The 19,850-nt window shown below is 37.1% G+C and overlaps 1 protein-coding gene across 3 annotated transcripts in view; it reads right to left on the minus strand.

Moving 5' to 3' along the window:
- gpc5c (glypican 5c) overlaps positions 1 to 19,850 on the minus strand; it is a 133,557-nt gene that overhangs the window by 48,480 nt on the left and 65,227 nt on the right. For all 3 annotated transcript variants that reach the window (XM_084119784.1, XM_084119785.1, XM_084119786.1), the window contains one exon: positions 6,085 to 6,205. In XM_084119784.1, coding sequence (XP_083975910.1) covers positions 6,085 to 6,205 — 121 coding nt within the window. The remainder of the gene's footprint in view (positions 1 to 6,084; positions 6,206 to 19,850) is intronic.

A 19,850-nucleotide genomic window follows, 5' to 3' on the forward strand; every position in this document is an offset into this window, starting at 1 on the left:
AGAGCCAGAGCTTCACGTCAGTCCTGCCGAGCCAGAGCCAGAGCTTCACGTCAGTCCTGCCGAGCCAGAGCCAGAGCTTCACGTCAGTCCTGCCGAGCCAGAGCCAGAGCTTCACGTCAGTCCTGCCGAGCCAGAGCCAGAGCTTCACGTCACGTCTGCCCGTCCAGAGTCTCGTCCCGCCGAGACTGAAATTGTTCCTGAGCCTGAATCTGATCCTGATACTGATCCTGAATCTGTTCCTCTTCCTGCGCCTGTGTCCTCGGACAAGATGGCCGACTCCACGCCTGTGTCCTCGGACAAGATGGCCGACTCCACGCCTGTGTCCTCGGACAAGATGGCCGACTCCACGCCTGTGTCCTCGGACAAGATGGCCGACTCCACGCCTGTGTCTTTGGACAAGATGGCCGACTTCACGCCTGTGTCTTCGGACAAGATGGCCACCACATCCCCTGAGCCCGTTCATGTTCCTGAAGGGTCGTCTCCGCCCCGGCCGCCTGAAGGGTCGTCTCCGCCCCGGCCGCCTGAAGGGTCGTCTCCGCCCCGGCCGCCTGAAGGGTCGTCTCCGCCCCGGCCGCCTGAAGGGTCGCCTGCACAGCCTGCTCCGCCCCGGCCGCCTGAAGGGTCGCCTGCACAGCCTGCTCCGCCCTGGCCGCCTGCACAGCCTGCTCCGCCCTGGCCGCCTGCACAGCCTGCTCCGCCCTGGCCGCCTGCACAGCCTGCTCCGCCCTGGCCGCCTGCACAGCCTGCTCCGCCCTGGTCGCCTGCACAGTCTGCCCCTGCCTGGTCGCCTGCACAGCCTGCTCCGCCCTGGCCTTCTGCCCTGCCGGAGTCTTCAGGTCCCCTTCCGCTGCACGGGCCTGGCCCTCCATCCCGCCCCCGGATCCGCCTCCGCTCCACCTCCCTCCTGGACAGTTTTAGGAGCGTCTGGAATCCGCTCCTTAAAGGGGGGGCTATGTAACGATCACCAGCTGGAGTTGCCATTGAGAGCCACCAGAGGGCACTCCACATAAGACTATTATCACTCTCAAACTACATTTCCCAGAACTCACTGCCTGGACTCATTCACTGATCACATTCACCTGTACCTCATTCACTGATTGCATTCACCTTTGTCTTATCATCCTGTTAGTCTCAGTCTATATATACCTTGTTCATTCATTCACTCACCGCGAAGTCTTGTTAAGTGTTTCACTGCATTTCTGAGCGTTTCCCTGGTTTTCTTGTTTCTTGGTTTTTTGATATCTTGCCCTGTTCCCTGGATTACTCTCTTGCCTCTGGTCCCTGGATTACTCTCTTGCCTCTGGTCCCTGCCTGTTAGTTTGTTTTGTTTGTTTCTTTGTTTTGACTGCCTGCCTGTGTATGACCCTAGCCTGTACTTTGCATTACGCCTCTGGATTGCCCTCAAATAAAGCTGCGTCTGGATCCCAACCTTCAAGTCTCAGAGCAGTTCATAACAGCAGGCCATGTGAGATCAAAATAAATCTTAGTTGTGTTAACTTAACATTTAAGCTCATTTATAAATAAAAATAAGACAATTAAATGAATTAACATTTTTACTTAACATTTTTAACTTATTTTAGATCTTCAGCTATTGGTCTGCTTACTGCACTGCTTTCAATGTCTTAAAATAAATAAAACATGCAAATCACACACAATAAAGCATTTCACTTTATTTTTTTGCCACAGGCTGCAAAGCCTGAAACCACACATCATGAAATATACAACAACATATGGCAAATTGACAAATGGAAGTTCACTTACAACAGGTCACTTTTTTAAAGTCTTAAAAGATTTTCTGTTGAGCCACCTTTCATGATGATCCTCAATGTGAGCTGTTCCAGTTCCTCTTCGTTCCCACGAGTATCCTTAAAAAAAAAAAAAAAAAACAGCAAATCTGCATTTACTTGCAACATCACCTGCTATTGTTCAGATTGTTGCGAAAAATACACTGCATTGAAAATACATTGTATTGAATCACAAAATTAGAAAGAAATGTATAGAATTTCTATAATGTAAGTATAATGCATACTTGCTGAATAAAAGTATTCATTTTGTTTCTTTAAAAAAAAAAACTTTTAAATTGCATCTTAAAATATATTCAATTAGAAAACAGTTACTTTAAATTGTAAAAGAAATTCACAATATTACAGTTTTTGCTGTATTTTGGATCAAATAAATTAAGCCTTGCGAACAGATGGAACTTCTTTTATAAACATTAAAAAAATCTTACTGGTTGTGTGTGTGTGTATATCTATATCTATATAATTATTATTTTGTCTGTTGATCAAAAATCTATCTAAAAATAAAAAAATAATAATTAAATGTTACAAATTAGTCCATTATTAAATGCCTATAAATATAAAAAATGAGTCTATTCAATAATATTGATTAATATATATATATATATATATATATATATATATATATATATAATATAAATAACTATAAGTTAATTAATGAAGACTTTTGTCCAGAGGTTTTGAACGAATCTCATTGAAAACATTTTAACAGTAGCCTAACAATGTAATAGATCTACAATCTTTATTTGCATTTACTTATTTTGATAATAATTTCGAAGGTTTAATAGACAGTCGTCGTTGTCATTTAGGAATAATATTGTGCTTGAATCAAGATCGCCATTTTATTTATGATAAATAGTGCACACATATGGAGCTGTAGCCAATGTGTTTTCGAATTTAATATTTATACGGTAGCCTACGTTAATGTTACCAAAAGTAACCCGCGCAAGGCCACAGGCCGCCCCCATTTCCCGCGATCCATAGAGAATATGGGAATATGTAAACATGCAAAGAACAACTTATATGCATATATAATAAATGACAACTACATTTACTTAAAAAATACTGAAGTATAAGCTACGTGACAACTCGTTAATGTAAAGTACGAATTTCTCCGTGCGGGAGAGCGAGCCTCCCAATAACACCGTCTGAATAGTCATCTTAATGCAATCTTAATGCATACGTGCCAATGCGATGCATGGTCATATCCCACGAAATAAACAATAAATACTCTGACTACTATAAACACTTATCCCTATATTCGATGGAAGCTCACTCGCTTAATAATTCAAACAAAATATAGCCTATAGCCTGTGTTTTTGAATACTCGCACACAGTCACTCATTTCATAGGCTACATCAACTAATATGTCTACAAACGTTTTCATAAGTATTCGTAAGTAACACGTTTCTTGTTGAAAATTCATAGCAATTCTGAAATTCAGTTTAAAAGTTAATTTCTTGACCAAAAATGCAATAAACGAGTGTAGTCTACCTTAAGTGAAAAAAGTTAAGCTTACCTCTTTTCAGTGTCTTCATCACGTTGCGTATCAGAAAATCTTCACCCACTAACACAATAAACAATAAACAAGTGTTTAGCCTATTAATGTTAAAACGTCAAAATCTAATATTTTACTAAGTTTATAGAAAGTTAAGCTTACCTTTTCACCATCTTCATGTGCTTCACAAAATGGCTCCAATTTTTTGGCTGGAAAGGCATCACGGGAAATTGCATATCACGTGGCTCGTTTAGTTACTTAAAATGTTATGCTAGATTTACTTTATTTTGACGCAATTGTTATAGTAGTTGATTTGACTTGTGTTTTTTCATTTTATTTATGCATACATTTAAGTTCACCTGGTAACTTATATTTTTGTGTTACACACACTATATATGTTAAGTAGAGGTTGAAAAGTTATGAATACTACGTTTTTTGTGTTTAATCTAATTACTTTTATAAATAATGGTTGTTCAGCCAACGAAGCATTTTTTAGAGTGTAGATTGAATGAAAGAAAAAAAGAAAAAAACAATTCTATAGAAACAGAGCGAAAGAATGAAAAACCAAAAGAATGAATGAAAGAGTGAAAGAAAGAAAAACAAAGCGAAAGAAAAACAGAAAGAAAGTGAAAGAAAGAAAGAGCAAAAGAAGAAAAAGTGAAAGAAAATGAGAGAGCTAGAGAAAGAGTGAGCAAAGGAAAGAGCAAAAGAAAAATAGAGTGAAAGAAACAGAAAGAGATAGAAAGTGCAAAAGAAAGAGAACGAAAGAAAAAAGTGAAAGAAAGACAGAGCAAAAGAAATAGCAAGAGAAAAAAAAGAGAAAATGAAAAAGCGAAAGAAAGAGTGAAAGAAAATCAGAGCGAACGAGTGAGCAAAAAAAAAAAGAAAGAAAGAAAGAAAGAAAGAAAGAAAGAAAGAAAGAAAGAAAGGTTTCAGGGGGAGAGGTTGGACAGACTGTTGCCACACAGCACCTCAGGGGATTCTGGGAAAATCATCTTTTCTTCTGTAAGTCTTTCAGTGTCCATCCTGACATTAGCATGACAAAAACAGCACTTTACCATCCAAGAACCCTGTTTTCTGAACCTCTGCTCTTTTCAACTCTCTCGTTCTCTCTGTCACTCTCTCCTCCGCTTCTTTAACCATTCAAACCTCCAAAGAACACAGGATCAATTTATCCGTTCTCTTTCTCTGCGCTGAGACTCTAACACTGCAGATTCCTCTGGTGGTTTTTACTATTCTTAATCAGAATAGGAAATCAAATAATTCTGTTGAGAAATTCTCTCACCATCTGGGAAAAAGAAATTCATAACTTTATCAGGGTGAAACAGGGGTGAATATGAAAGAGAGAGAGACATACAATAAACATTATGTTCTTCCCATATCAGTAATTTTCCATAAATGATTTCATTTCTCTGTTAGTTTAAAGGCAAGTCGGAAATAAGTGATCTGATGGCTATCAGACATGACAAATATCAGTTGAGACAGAACAAAACAGTCAAACCCAGAACAGTAAAATTGACTTTACCTTATTATTACTTGCAGGCAGCTGCAGTTTAACAAAATAATACCATTTTCCATTCTACATGATGTTTGTCTTATTCAAATCAACAGAAAAATATATGTTAATAACGTACTAATAAACATAACTGGAGCTGCTTCTATATTAGCAACTAAATTATAAATCCATTTACAGCTTATGATCGCTTTGACTAACTGGATTATTTTCATTTTATTATCAAACTGAATGCAAACATGCACGTGTTTCAAAGCCGTTGTGTATATACTGTATGTATGTATTAGTCCGTTATGTTCTCACACTTGTTTACTGATGATGTCACTGGTTCACATGGCAGTCAGATGACTACTCTGCACAGATTCCCTCTACATCCCCCCTGCCAGTCCTCATTTCTCCTCTTTAATCCTTTACTTCCCATCCGAATCAGCCTGACTTCCACATGTGACATGTAAAACTCCCATCCTCCACAGTCAAAGCTGTAAAACACGTCTCAGAGTCTGTACCGGGTGCCAGTAATTAGGTGGACGTTTCATCTGTTAGTTAATTTTGAAGAACATCAGGACTTATTGTTTAATTCACATCCGAAAAAGAACCATCTGCCCTTGTTTTCTCTGGCACGCCGTTAATGCATGACTGCTCCATCAGGTCTATCAGAACGAGAACACAACAACAGAAAGAAGTTTCTGAAGGCATCAGCACATTTCTTCAGACTGCCTACAGTGGGACGACAACACGGTCTGATGCGATTATCGTTGGAAAAGTTGAGTTTTTTTTTATTTTTTTATAAAAGTTTGCAAAAACACTCATCTGTAAATCAAACAATATATTAGCGTTTTGCATTTAGTGTTCTTAAAGGGATAGTTCATCCAAAAATGAACATTTTGTCATCATTTACTACATTTACTGTTACCAAACAGTTGGTTGCACCCATTGGCTTCCATAGTATTTATTTCTCCTACAATGGAAGTCAATGGGTGCCATCAACTGTCAGACTGAGGACACGCAACAGGAATGAGCGCAATTCATAATGGAAGGCGACGGCCGACGAGCCTTACAACGTACTTACAATTCTTCTGTGAAATACAAAAGAAGATATTTTAAAATATTTCAAAATATCTTCTTTTGTGTTTCACTGAAGAAAGAAATGCAAACAGATTTGAAATTACATGAGGGCAAGTAAATGATGACAGAATTGTTATTATTGGGTGAACTATTACTTTAAGATGTGGCAGACATGTGCAGTACCATCAGCAAATCATAATATTCCTTACCATGTTGAAGAGCTCGAGTTTGTTTTTGACATCCATAAGCACAGGGTCAACACTTCGGACCCTTACTTCTGGATTCTGTCTTTGAGCACGAACTCCATTGCCCACCATTCTGGCAGTATAACTGAGAGAAAGAGATGGAGACAAAAACATTAAGAGATGGTCAGCTGTTATTTGCACCATGAAGCCTCAGCAGAAATTGACCTTTGGTTGAGGTCCCTTGAAAGCTTAAATCTTCAATCTACTGTTTGGCTTTACCAGGATACGGACGGCATTCTGTCCTGACAGCTTAGGAAATCAATATCGCTTGGACTTCTAGATCCCCTGACAGAAATGATGCATTGTAAAGTCTAATTGTTGGTGTGTGTGCTGTCGGAGGTGTCAGTTGGAAGTATATGAGAGTATTGATGAGATAGTTGGTGATAAAATACTGCTTTGGAATAATTAAAAAGAGAAGGAAGGCCATAAATGAAAGTTAGAAATGAGGCTAATTAGAGTCTTGTAAGAGGCCATTAAGAAATGTGTCTAAACTGCTAAAGGCTCCCACACACTATAAAGGGTCGATTTTGTACCCAATTCTCCTCTTCTGACAATCCTAGGTAAAGTCCCGATTATCTTGATGGTTCTACAGATTATTTTATCAGATTTTCCTATGGTGTGAGCTGTGAGTTGTCTAAAGAGTGATTGAATCTGATAGGAAGAACGTCGGGGCTGCACTGATCTCAAATAGTAAATTGTTGAATATTTACAATCAGAAATTCTGCTGTGTGGGGGGAACCCCAAAGACAAACATCTTACTTATATTCAACAGAATGTTCAAAAGGGACCATCAAAATAAAGTGTTACCTACATAATTGCCAAATGAGAAAGACGAAAAGAAAGTCTAACAGTCCGGAAGGAAAGTGAGATGCAGTAAAAAAAACGATTTAGTCAGACGAAAAGCAAATTATACAGAGATTGAGAGAAAAAGATAGTGGAGATACAGTAACAGGAAAGTACATGATTAAGGTGAGATTTGTTGTTCCTGAAGGTCTATATTGACGGTCCTCTTTGCGTTGAGGCCTGTTGTTCTTGAAGGTTTGCGTTGAAGTCAGTGTTGTTATTGTTAAAGGGATATTTCACCGCTGGAAAGATGAATGTATATTTAAATTGGGTCATTTATGTAGTAGAAATGTGAAATTATTTTAGAAGTTGGTGCCTTCTAGACTGAGAAAAGCCAGAAAATGTATTTTTGGCTCATGTGGATGAAAGACAACAACTCCCAGAATGCACTTGCTTCACTGCCCTACGAGGCCACTCCTAAGCCACGCCAACCGGTTACAGAGGGCAGTATAGGAAGGAATGATACAACTAGGCTACTAGTTGACTCGAAACTGAAAAGATGCCGTTTTATCGTGAGATCCCTATGGGTGGGTTGAAAACATGCGGAACTAGCTCCTACTACTGGCTGCAGTCTCTCGCCTCTGGACAAAAAACCCTCCGATGACGCAAAATGGCGATTTTTGTTTCCAGACACACAATACAGAAATCTCTTGTCTCAGGGGGACATGAGGGAGGGAAACACTAGAAAATTCGAGCATTCGAAAATACTACCGGGTTTCTACTGATACAAAGCTTAATGCTAATCGGTGAAGTATCCCTTTAACTGAAACAATAATAACTGAAAGCAGAGAAGCTAATTCAAAACATTAACAAATCCTATAATAGTAGGTACGTTGTTTTTGAGGGTTTGTGTTGAGGCACATTGTTCCTGAGGGTTTGTGTTGAGGTTGAGATGCATTGTTCTGGAGGGTTTGCTTTGAGGCACATTGGGCCTCATTTATCAATCTAAGGTAGAAACGAGCACAGATACGAGTGCAGAGATCATCTTACGTTTATTGTTTTTCTCCATTCACAAGCGTTGTTGTTTATGCTACTATTTGCGAATGTAAAGCTAAACCTCTAGACAAAAACATTTGTGGTATTTTTAATGAGGGTCACAGACATCAATCTATTCTACTTTAATTTAATTAGACATTCTAATCTAGTTGTTTAACGGTTAATGATCGATTAATGAGCTTCGTTTGTCGGAGCTTGGTCAGGACAATAATCTAAATGAACAAAATGCTGTCATTAAAATTGTTTCACCAGATTTACTATGCTAGCTTATGCCAGGTTCACGCTAACTCAAAATCTTGCGTACACGAGCTGAGACCTGAGGTGAGATTTGATCGTAGTTATTGCTCACATCCATGTTGTAAAAAAGTTTTGCATGGAAACAGCCACACGCCCAATTTTCTGCCATTCATTCGTTTCATAAATGAGGCCCATTGTTTCCGATGTTCTGTGTTGAAGAACATTGTCTTGAGGGTGTCTGTTGAGGCACATTGATCCTGAGGGTCTGTGTTGAGGTACATTTTTCATGAAGATTTGTACATTTTGAATTGGCATGATCAGTTCTGAGGTAAATTGAAGCTGAAGCTGTATGTTATCAATTGAGCCGTTGAGTTTGGAGACCAGACTGAAGGATAAACTGAAGTGCTGAGTGAGCAGAATCACCTATTCCTGGCACCTTATTCTGGAGCAGCTACTGCACTAATGAACTGTCCATTCAGGACTCAATTACTGCAATGGACAAGCCACGGGGTGAAAGGATGAGTAGAAGAAAGAAAGTATTAGGACTAAGGTGGAGAGGAAAGTTTGAGTGACAGAAAAAGAGGAATTATCAGTTCATAATGGAAAGTTCACTGCCTTCCCAACAGCGAAGTCCTAAACACCTGCACGCACACACAGAATCCATCTAATTACAAGCGCAGTACACCTCTTTCTCGCTCTCTCATCATCATGCTGTCACAAAAAAATTTGCCAATATTATTTCTGAAAGCGTGAATTTTCAACCCACGCACTAAAAATACATTATTCATCACCCAATTTTAAGATGTGACGAGAACATACAAACACAAATTGAAGAAATATGCATATGGGGTTGTGTGTGACTGTGAATGTTAAATTAAATTTGTGTGGGTGCTCTTATTTTCAATATTGGATTACAGAGATAAATATGATTAGAATTATTCCTAATGCATGAAATTAACCCATGTTGTGGTCTAGCTCCAGGCAAACTATAACATTAAAGTAACTTACCCAAGGGCACAATGGAGGCTGATCATGAATCATCCCTACAACTTACAAGAAACAAACACTTAGCAACGCCATAGCATTGACCAACGGCTGGTTAAATAATGTTGCAATAATATTTAGTTCACATTATGTAAGATTCTTAAGATTAGATTTTTGTGTTTTGTTTTTGGTCAAATCTTTATGTCTGGCTCTGAATTGAGTTATTGAGTGGCAACAGATTTTCAATAAATCTATTTCAGTGCTGTAAACATGTTGCAATCCAACAAATATTTGATTCCTAAATGCATTTATTATATAAAATTCATCTGGTTGTCGACTATAACGTTGCCCCTAACATCATACCTCTCAGACTCACGTATCGTCTCATCTGATTATAGTGTTTTAAAATGATCCCTGTACTTTAACATGGCATCATCTTGTGAAAAATATGGAAACATATTCCTGATGTGCTGATAATCTTATATTATAAAAACAATCTACAAGAGTAGCAGCTCAGAAACATTCACAATGAAAAGACATATAAACTCATTAAGTATGCTCAACCTTTAGTCTTTCTATTTGAAAATGAATTTCACCTGATTTCAGATCGACACTGTGGCTTAAATCTAGACATTTACCTCATATTCCAAACACACTCACAACAAAATACTCATCAAGTCTTACATACATTCAGTAGCATACATGCAGTGACATACATCTAAGTGACCGAAATCAGTATGTACATATTAATAGTATCAGTTCAATGGAGGCAAAAATAACCCACGGTGTTCCTCAGGGCTCCGTTCTGGGACCTAAACTATTTATTATGTACATTAATGAAATTAGTGAAGTCCTCAACAAATTGCAATGTATCCTATTTGCTGATGATACCAGTTTGTATGGTTCGGGAAAAGATCTTGAGCTGCTTTTGAATTCAGTAGAAACCGAACTTAAGATACTCAAAAAATGGTTTGAAGTAAATAAACTTTCCATAAATCTGCATAAAACGAAATATATTGTATTTGGAAACAAGGTAGTAAACAAACTATGTCGACTCAAAATTGGGGAGGTAGAAATTGAAAGGGTGTATGTAATAAAGTTTTTGGGAATCAATATTGATGGTAAGTTAAATTGGAAAGCGCATATAAATATACTAAAGACTAAAACTTATTGCTATACTGTGTAAAATAAAAACCTCTGTGAATCAAAACGCATTATATATACTGTACAATTCCCTCATCCTTCCATACCTTAGCTATTGTGTGGAAATATGGGGGAATACCTATAAAACTAATATACAACCCATTTTCTCATTGCAGAAGAAAGCAATTAGAGTGATTAGCTATGCAGAATACCTTGCTCCAACAAATCCACTTTTTATTAGATTAAATATATTAAAATTTCATGATCTTGTTGATGTTTACACAGCAGTTGTGATGTACAAGGCTCACAATTTCATGCTTCCTCACTGTTTACAAGAGATGTTTCAAACCAGAGAATCTAGATACAGCCTCAGAGGAACTGATCTGTTACAAAAACCCATGGCAAAGAGTAATATTAAGAGGAGGTGTTTATCAGTTAAAGGAGTTGATCTATGGAACGGTCTTCTTATTCAACTTAAGGGCTCTAAAACTGTTAATGCATTTAAGAAAATGTATAAGTTAAACATTATGGAAAAGTATAGAACACTTGAATGAAGAACATTAGAAAAGTAGTTGAAAGAGGATGCATAATATAATTTTGATTGTTGAAGTTTAAGTTCTGTGCTTACATGTTACCATCGTTGGTATAAGAGAAATTGTATAATTGTGTCATCTTTGGACATAGTTGTAAAAGGGGTTAGGCAAAATAAGTCTTGACTTCAGCCTAAACCCCTTCGGTCAGGTATTATTTAGCATTTAAATTCCTAATGTACACATTTTGTATTTATCTTTCTAATGTACACATTTTGTTTTTTTTCTTTCCTTGTTTTTTTTATATATTTTTTTTATTTGTATTATGTACAGGATCTTTGAATTACATGTGACCTAAGATTTAAATGTTCATAACAACCGAAGAAATAAACTACTACTACTACATACACAGGCAATCTTTTGCTGCTTTAATACAATGTCTCAACGAAAAAGTCTCTCTCTCTCTCTCTCTCTCTCTCTCTCTCTCTCTCAATGATGGTGTACTAAGAAAGCCTATAATCCCTGGGTGTGACCCAGAGGAGAGAGTTAGAAGAGCAAGAATCCTAGAATCCTTCTTACTGAACACTCTCTCTCTCTCTCTCTCTCTCTCTCGTTTCCGGTGTGAGCGTGAGCGTTTGGAGCGTCGTGAGTGTGGAGCGTGTTTTTCTGAGTGAGTTTTCTTTTTTTTTCTCTCTCTTTTTTTTCGTTTTTTCACCCTTTATTGCTTTTTTATTGTTTAGTTAGTGTTTTGGTTTTTTTGGGGTCGCGTGGGGGTTTCCCCTTGCGTGGACATGGCGGACTCACGAGTTGGTGTTCTAAAGAATCTCACGCGTCGTCACGGTGTTAAAGTGGCGGCCGCGGTGAGTGTTGAAGATAGTTGTTTGGCAATGGGGGAAGTTGTTGGCCACAACAGTATTTTGTCGGCGTCTAAAATGAATAGTGCTGTTGTGGGTTTTTTGAAGTCAGTCGAAAAAGCAAACGAACTAGTGGAAAAGGGAATAGTTGTAAATAATCTCTTCACACCTGTTCTTCCGCTTTCAACACCCTCAAAAAAAGTAACTTTGTCTAATATTCCACCTTTTGTTTCTGATGATACACTGGTTAAGATCCTTTCCCGCTATGGAAAGCTGGTTTCACCGATCAAGAAAATTCTTATTGGTACTGCTTCACCACTGTTAAAACATGTAGTTTCTTTTAGAAGATTTGCCTACATGATTTTGAAATTTAGCGAAGAACTTGACTTGACTTTTAACATTAAGGTTGACCATTTTGATTATGTTTTCTATGCCACAACGGACAAGATGAAGTGCTTTAACTGTGGTGGGGTAGGACCATCTGATTCGGACTTGCCCTAAAAGGAGTAAAGAGGATAATACATCGACTGATGGGCAAAACATGGAGGTTAGTCTAAACAGTGATGATGAGGACAGGGTTGTAGCAGGGACTTCTAATGCTCCCATTCTGAATGTGAAAAAGGTGACTGTTGTTGAGAATAATGGTGGTGTTTCTGAAGCTCAGGATGTAGTTTCTGATATCACTGAACCAGTAGTGTCTTTGCAAGGAGATAAATTGAATGCTACTGCTGTAGTGAGTGAAGGAGTCAGTGATACCATTACTGAGTCAGTTTTAACAAAGGATAAAAGTGATAATGTGAAGGGTCAATCGTTCGAACTGTGTGATGATGTTGATCTAGAATCAGATACAACTGAGTTTAAGATTCCAGGTAAAAGGAAAAGTTCAAGTGAAGTTCAGAGTGTTAAACAGAAAAAAACAAATTTTGTTGATGATGATGATGATGATAAGGAAGGGATGGAAAGTGGCAACGAATCTTCGGATTCAAATTTCAGTTTTTCTCAAAGAGCTTCATCCAGTCGTGATTATGAGGTAGAAGACATTAAAATATTCCTCAAAGCAACGAAAAATAAAAGAGGAGTACGTGTCTGTGAATATTTTCCAGACATCAAACAATTTGTTGACAAAACCAAGATGTTCATGGTGGAAAGCTTATTCACAAACAAAGAAATTTATCGGTTAAAGAAAATTGTGAGAATTTTAAACCCTGATCTTGTAAATGATAATAGCTAAAAAGCCAAACATGACACATGGGTTTCTAGTTTTGTTTTTATCAGCTTTTGTTTGTTTTTTATTTTCTTCTTTTCTTTTAAAAATGAATGAAATTAATATTGCTTCCTTGAATATTAATGGAGCAAGAGATTTTAAGAAAATAATGGAAATTTATGAATTTGTGAAACAAAGTAAGTTAGATGTGGTGATGCTGCAGGAAACTCATAGTGATCTAAAAAATGCTTCTGATTGGGCTAGAGAGTGGGGTGGTCTTTCGTTTTTAAGTCATAATACTTCACTTAGTGGTGGAGCAGCCATTCTTTTTGCGAAAATTTTTAACCCTCACTCTTTTCAAGTAGAAGAAATAGTAAAAGGTAGACTTTTAAAAATAAGAGCAAACTATGACAAGATTGTTATTGTTTTTATTTGTGTGTACTGTCCGGTCTCCGCAATAGAGAGAATGGTGTTTTTAAATATATTGTCTTCTGTGTTACAAAAATGTGATCAAGAAGAGTTTTTGTTTTTGGGAGGTGATTTTAACTGCACTGAATCTAATCTAGATAGGAATCATTTAGAACCTCATATGCCTTCTAGAAATCGATTGATTCAATTTGTTAAGATGCATGAATTGTGTGATGTTTGGAGACGACAAAAGGACATGCAAAAACAGTATACTTGGACTCACGTGCGTGACAGAATCATTTCTATGGCAAGATTAGACAGATTTTATATTTTCAAACACCATTATAATGTTATAAGGAACTGTCACATTGTACCTGTTAGTTTTTCTGACCATTGTATGGTCAAATGTTCAGTTTTTATAAATCTTTTAAAACCCCAAAGTGCTTATTGGCAATTCAACACTTCATTATTAAGTGACAAACATTTTAAAGATTTTAAAACTAAGAAAGGTTTTTATAACTCTGTACAACAATGGTGGGATGTAGGGAAAGCCCAAATTAAACAGCTTTGTTTACAGTTTACTCGAAACATCACTACAGAGACGACTTTTAGAATGAGTATCTTGGAGGCTGATATTTTAAAACTCAAAGAATTGGCAGAGTCTACTCGTACAAGAGGTTTCTTAGACTTACTTTTAGATAAAAGAACAAAATTGGCTGATCTACTTGGTTCTAGGACACAGGGGGCCTTGGTCAGGTCGAGATTTCAAAACGTGAATCAAATGGATGCTTCAACTAAATTCTTTTTTAATTTAGAAAAGAAGAATGGTCAAAGTAGAACCATTCATGCTTTAAGATCTGAATCTGGAATTCTTTTGACAGATCCTTCGGATATTCGCCAGAGGGCAGTTGGTTTTTATGAGAATTTATATAAAAGTGAAGTTGCTGTAGAGCTAGAAAATGAGGGTGAGTTCTTTGAAAACTTACCTTAGGTGCCTGAAAGTATCAACACTGGAATTTCTGGCCCTCTGAGTATGAGTGAGCTACAGAAGGCAGTTCAGGGAATGGTGTCTGGAAAAACACCAGGCATTGATGGTATACCAGTGGACTTTTACAAGTCTTTTTGGTCAACAGTAGGAGAAGATCTCCTAGAAGTGTTGAATACCAGTCTGGCAATGGGTAAACTGCCTCAAAGTTGCCGGAGAGCTGTGTTGACCCTCCTACCGAAAAAAGGAGATCTTGGAGATATAAAGTGTTGGCGTCCAGTTTCTTTGCTCTGCAGCGACTATAAGCTTTTATCGAAGGTCTTAGCTAACAGACTGGCTAATGTAATGGATAGTGTTATTCATCCTGATCAAACCTACTGTGTCCCAGGTAGATCGATATTTGACAACATTTCTTTTATTCGTGATCTTATCGAAGTCTCCAAGATGCTAAAACTAAATTGTGGTTTTATTTCGTTAGATCAAGAGAAAGCTTTTGATCGGGTAGAACATTGTTTTTTATGGAAGGTTTTAAACGCATCTGGCTTTAGTGATAGTTTCATTAACTACATCAAAGTTCTTTATAATGATCTTGAGAGTATTTTAAAGGTCAATGGTGGTTTATGTACTCCTTTTACAGTTTTTAGAGGCATAAGACAGGGTTGTGCATTATCTGGTATGTTATATTCTTTAGCGATTGAGCCTTTGTTAAATCAGATAAGGTGTAAGCTTCAAGTAGAGATGCACCGATTACAATTTTCTAGGCCGATTCCGATTTCCGATTTTTCATTGAGTTTGACCTGCCGATACCGATTTTAGCCGATTCCGATTAAATTTTTTTCTAACCACTTTACAGCACACACACATATTTATTTTATCTTTATCTTTAACCCTTTCACGCGTAAGTTTAAAATATTCTAACTGACTCCCCCACCCCCAGAGTGAGTTTTTTCAAGGCGAACGTTTCCTTTAATGTTTCCATGGCGACGCGTCACGCGATACACCGCAGACACAATAATACTGTATGACAGATGTGTCGCTTTTATTTCGCTTTTCCTTTTTTATTCAAAATATTCACAAACTTGCTTAAGTTACCATGTCATCAACTAGCCTATCTGATATTCCGATTCTCAAATACGTGTAAGTGAGTGTGTTTGGTTGTTTAAAAACCTTTATAAATAATCTTGATCTATAACATGAGATGGGCGTCGCAATGTTGTCCTGTCAGTCGGATTTAACTTACAGCACGTGAATTCATCAGTTTCTCCCGAAATAAATGCAAGAAAGTGGCCGGTGAACTGAGAAGAATAGAGTAAACTTTATAGTTAACGTTACTTCCACTATGTTTGTCTGATATGAATAACACATGTCGGCAAATTATATTTGAATAGACTGTTATTGCTGCTTCCACAGACATCAGTGTGTATTTTACAAACTCCAAATGCATTGTTTTACTCGTGCTTATGTGTATTTAAATATCTGAAACCTAAAATAAACATTATGAGGTTGAAAACACTGCTTAGTTGTGATATATGACAGCGCTGAACGCGTCCGACTCTGGCTCAGCGCCAGCCAACGCGCGAAAGCACAGTTTGAATCTGGCAGTTATAAGACGTCACTGAACATTCTAAATGTGGCACCATAACCTACTCTCAGGGGCACAGAAATAAAAATCCCATATATGAAACCGTACCGCTCTAAAGGTTAATCATGCGGCGCCCGAGTGCATTTGACCGGCATAAAATCGGCATATGTCAGACTGACCGGCCGGTCGCCGGTCATGGCCGATCACGTGAAAATTCCGGTCACCAGCCGATCAATCGGTGCATCTCTAGCTTCAAGGTATAATTTTACCAGAATGTAGGAATAAATTCACACTGTCGGCCTATGCAGATGACATGAATGTGTGTATCAATGGACAAAGTGATATTCAGGCTTTGTTAAATTTGTTGAAAACTTTTAAAAAAATATCTTCTGCCAATATAAATTGGAAAAAAAGTGAAGCTTTTTTAATAGGGGATTGGAAAAATGATAAACCAAAACTTCCTATGGGCCTGGAGTGGGGAAAAGTTGGTTTTAAATATTTAGGAGTTTTTATTGGAGACGAAGTAGTTACACAGAAAAACTGGGAGGGTATAATTGAGAAAGTTAAAGGTCGACTTGAGAAATGGAAATGGTTGCTTCCAAAAATGTCATTTAGAGGGCGAGTTTTAATTGCAAATAATTTAGTGGCTTCTTCGCTGTGGCACAAGTTTGCTTGTTTATATCCCCCGTTAACTTTGTTAATAAAACTACAAGCACTGCTTGTGGATTTTTTTTGGGATAAGCTGCATTGGATCCCGCAAAGTGTTTTATTTCTGTCCAAAGAAGAAGGTGGTCAGGGACTGATACATTTACAAAGTAGAATAGCTGCTTTTAGATTACAATTTGTGCAAAGACTTTTAACTGTTTCAGATGTTTTTAACTGGAATGCTGTAGCAAGGTTGATTTTGAACAGGTTGGGTAATTTTAACTTGGGAAGGACAATTTTTTTGATGGATCCACTGAAATTAAGTTTTCCTATGTTACCTGTATTTTATAATAATGTCTTTAAAGTGTGGAATCTTTTTACTTTTCAAAAAGTGGAAGACTCAAAATCTCTTTACTGGCTATTAGAAGAGCCTTTAATCCTAAGCGTTTGGACTTAACGAACAATTTTTTCCTTCCCGGAATAAACAAAGCACTTATTGACAACAAAATAGTGACTCTTGGCCGTTTGCTGGAAGTAGCTGGACTTGATTTTAAAAACAAGGAAGCAACATCTCGATGTCTTGGAATCAATTCTTCTCGCGTTATAGCACAACTTCTTCAGAGATGGGAATCTGCAATAAGTGATCAAGAGAGACTTTTGCTATTGGACTATAAAAACAAACGGTGTAATCCAGACTCGGAAGAGTGTTTTCCGGGTTTGTTTTTTTCTCTTAAGTTGGATGGGTGTGCTGGTTTTTATCTTGAACAAGTTGATTCTTTAAGTGTTGATTTTTTTTCCTGTGATAGAAAGCTTTTGTATAAATATTGTGTAATTGTTTTTAATAAGAACAAGTTGAATAATAGAATAGATACACCTTGGCGTGGTTTTTTTTAAGTTAAATGAAGACAAAAAACCTGAATGGAGAGTTTTTTATAAACCACCATTGACCAAAAAAACAGGAGACTTGCAATGGAGAATTGTTCATGGTGTTATTGCAGTCAATGCTTTTACTTCTGTTTTAAATCCTGAAAGCACTGATAAGTGTCCTTTTTGTGATTACAGAGAAACTATTTTTCATGCTTTTTTAAACTGTTGTAGACTTGAACCACTGTTTTCTGTTTTAAAAGATGTTTTTAAAAAATGTAATGAGGTATTTTCACAAGAGATTTTCATTTTAGGATGTAAATATGTCCTAAAACAAAAGTTTGTGTGTCAACTGCTTAATTTTGTGGTGGGACAAGCAAAAATGGCCATCTATTTGAGCAGGAGAAAAAAAATTGAACAGGATGTAATACAAAACATTGTTGTATTGTTTTTTAACTTGGTACAATCTAGAATCTTAATTGATTTTTATTATTATAAAAGTATTGATGATCTGCTTTCTTTTGAAAATATTTGGAGCTGTAATGATGCTCTATGTGTCATTTTTGAAGATGAATTAATTTTCACACTTTATTGATTTTATTTTAAAAGTTGTTGTTGTTTTTTTGGAGGCTGTATCATTGTAACAAGATGAATTTTTGTAAATAAAAGCTTTTTGAATCTCAAATCTCTCTCTCTCTCTCTCTCTCTCTCTCTCTCAATGATGGTGTACTAAGAAAGCCTATAATCCCTGGGTGTGACCCAGAGGAGAGAGTTAGAAGAGCAAGAATCCTAGAATCCTTCTTACTGAACACTCTCTCTCTCTCTCTCTCTCTCTCTAAAGATTCCAACAGCTATATTTGCTCAACATCCTTTATTGCAGGTTCGTTTTGCATTACTGTTATCTACTCTCTCTCAAAGAGGCAAGGATGAAGAGATTGTGATAAAAGAGGCCAGTCACTATTCAGCAGCCTTGGATCTGGGAGGTTTTTTCCACAATTCATTTAAAAAAAGAAAAAAAGAAATAGTTTTAAGCTGTGAACGAACTAAAACTAAATATACTGGAAAAAACTAAGACTAAACTGAAAGCAGAAAAATTAACAGTCAGAGTGAAAATTAAACAAATGGAAAATATATATATAAAAAAAAAAAAACAGACATGCAGCCTTATACACATAATTATATGAATACACACAAACAATGATGCAAATAAAAACAAACTTTGAATAAAACTGCAGAAAATAAATATTAAAAGCATCTCTGACAGGATGCTGTCTGCTTCCCAGCATGAAGCAACTCAGCAAACATCCCATAATCACCGCGTTCCCAGAGTTCCATGGAAACAGAGACGATTCCAAAAGCTTTGAAAATAATGATGGCTGAGCATGAACAAAAAAAAAAAAAGACACATGCAAAACAAAAGCTAACATTTTTGAGAAATATGTTGTGGATTCATCTGCATTCTTAAAAATGAACAGTCCAAAAATGTTTTAATAGCCACAATAATAGTTTTTTAAGTTCCTTATGCCATAGAAGAAACTTTTTAGGTTCTATGGGTCTCTGTTTCCTTTGCTGATTTGAAGAATCCATAACAATTTCAAGAACCTTTTTTAATCTCAAAAGAACTAAAAGTCCAACACAAGAACCCTATAAAGTGAAACATAGTTCCAGATAACAGAACCCAAAATGCTGCAAAGAACCATTAAAAAGCCTTTAATCCATCTTCTCATATTATATATATATATATATATATATATACACACACATATATATATACATACATATCCCAACGTTACAGTATTTGTGTGTGAGAGGAAGAGAAACAGAAATGAGATCTTAGATTGCAAACAGCAGAGCTGCTCTGTAATTAATGGGGCGGCAGAGAGTGAATGAGAACCACTAGAATGTGCAAATCTGATCTGGATAAATTAGAGGTTTGGTGCGCGATAAACTGGCAGAGAGGGCCGTGACACAGACATGTAAATTACAAGCTCGGAGTTCTCTAACTTTCTCAGAATATGCTGATCTGCTGCCTGTGGAATGGACAGCTCTATTGTCCTCCTAACATCTTTCTCTTTCTCAGAGACAATGGCAGCCTGCCTGCATGAGGACAAACCAGACAGAAAACAGCAATCACACACCGACGAGCTGCTTTGACAAGATCTGAGCTTAAGAGGGGGTGTCATTCATCTGAAGTGAGATGTCAAAGCCAAGGCTTGATAGCAGAATAAAGAATCAAAATCTATTTATTCATCCATCTTTACATTTTCTATCTGTCTGTCTATATTTCTATCCATCTCAAACATCTAACCAACCATTTACAGTACCAATCCATCTTTACATTTTATATCCATCCATCCATCCCTATATTTTTTTAAACCATCTGTCTATCTGATCATCTAACTAATCATCTACTGTACTGTACCTAACATCTACCAAACTGTCATATCTATCCATC

Source organism: Abramis brama (genome assembly GCF_963993115.1).
Source record: "Abramis brama genome assembly, chromosome: 7".
In the NCBI taxonomy this organism is placed as follows: domain Eukaryota; kingdom Metazoa; phylum Chordata; class Actinopteri; order Cypriniformes; family Leuciscidae; genus Abramis; species Abramis brama.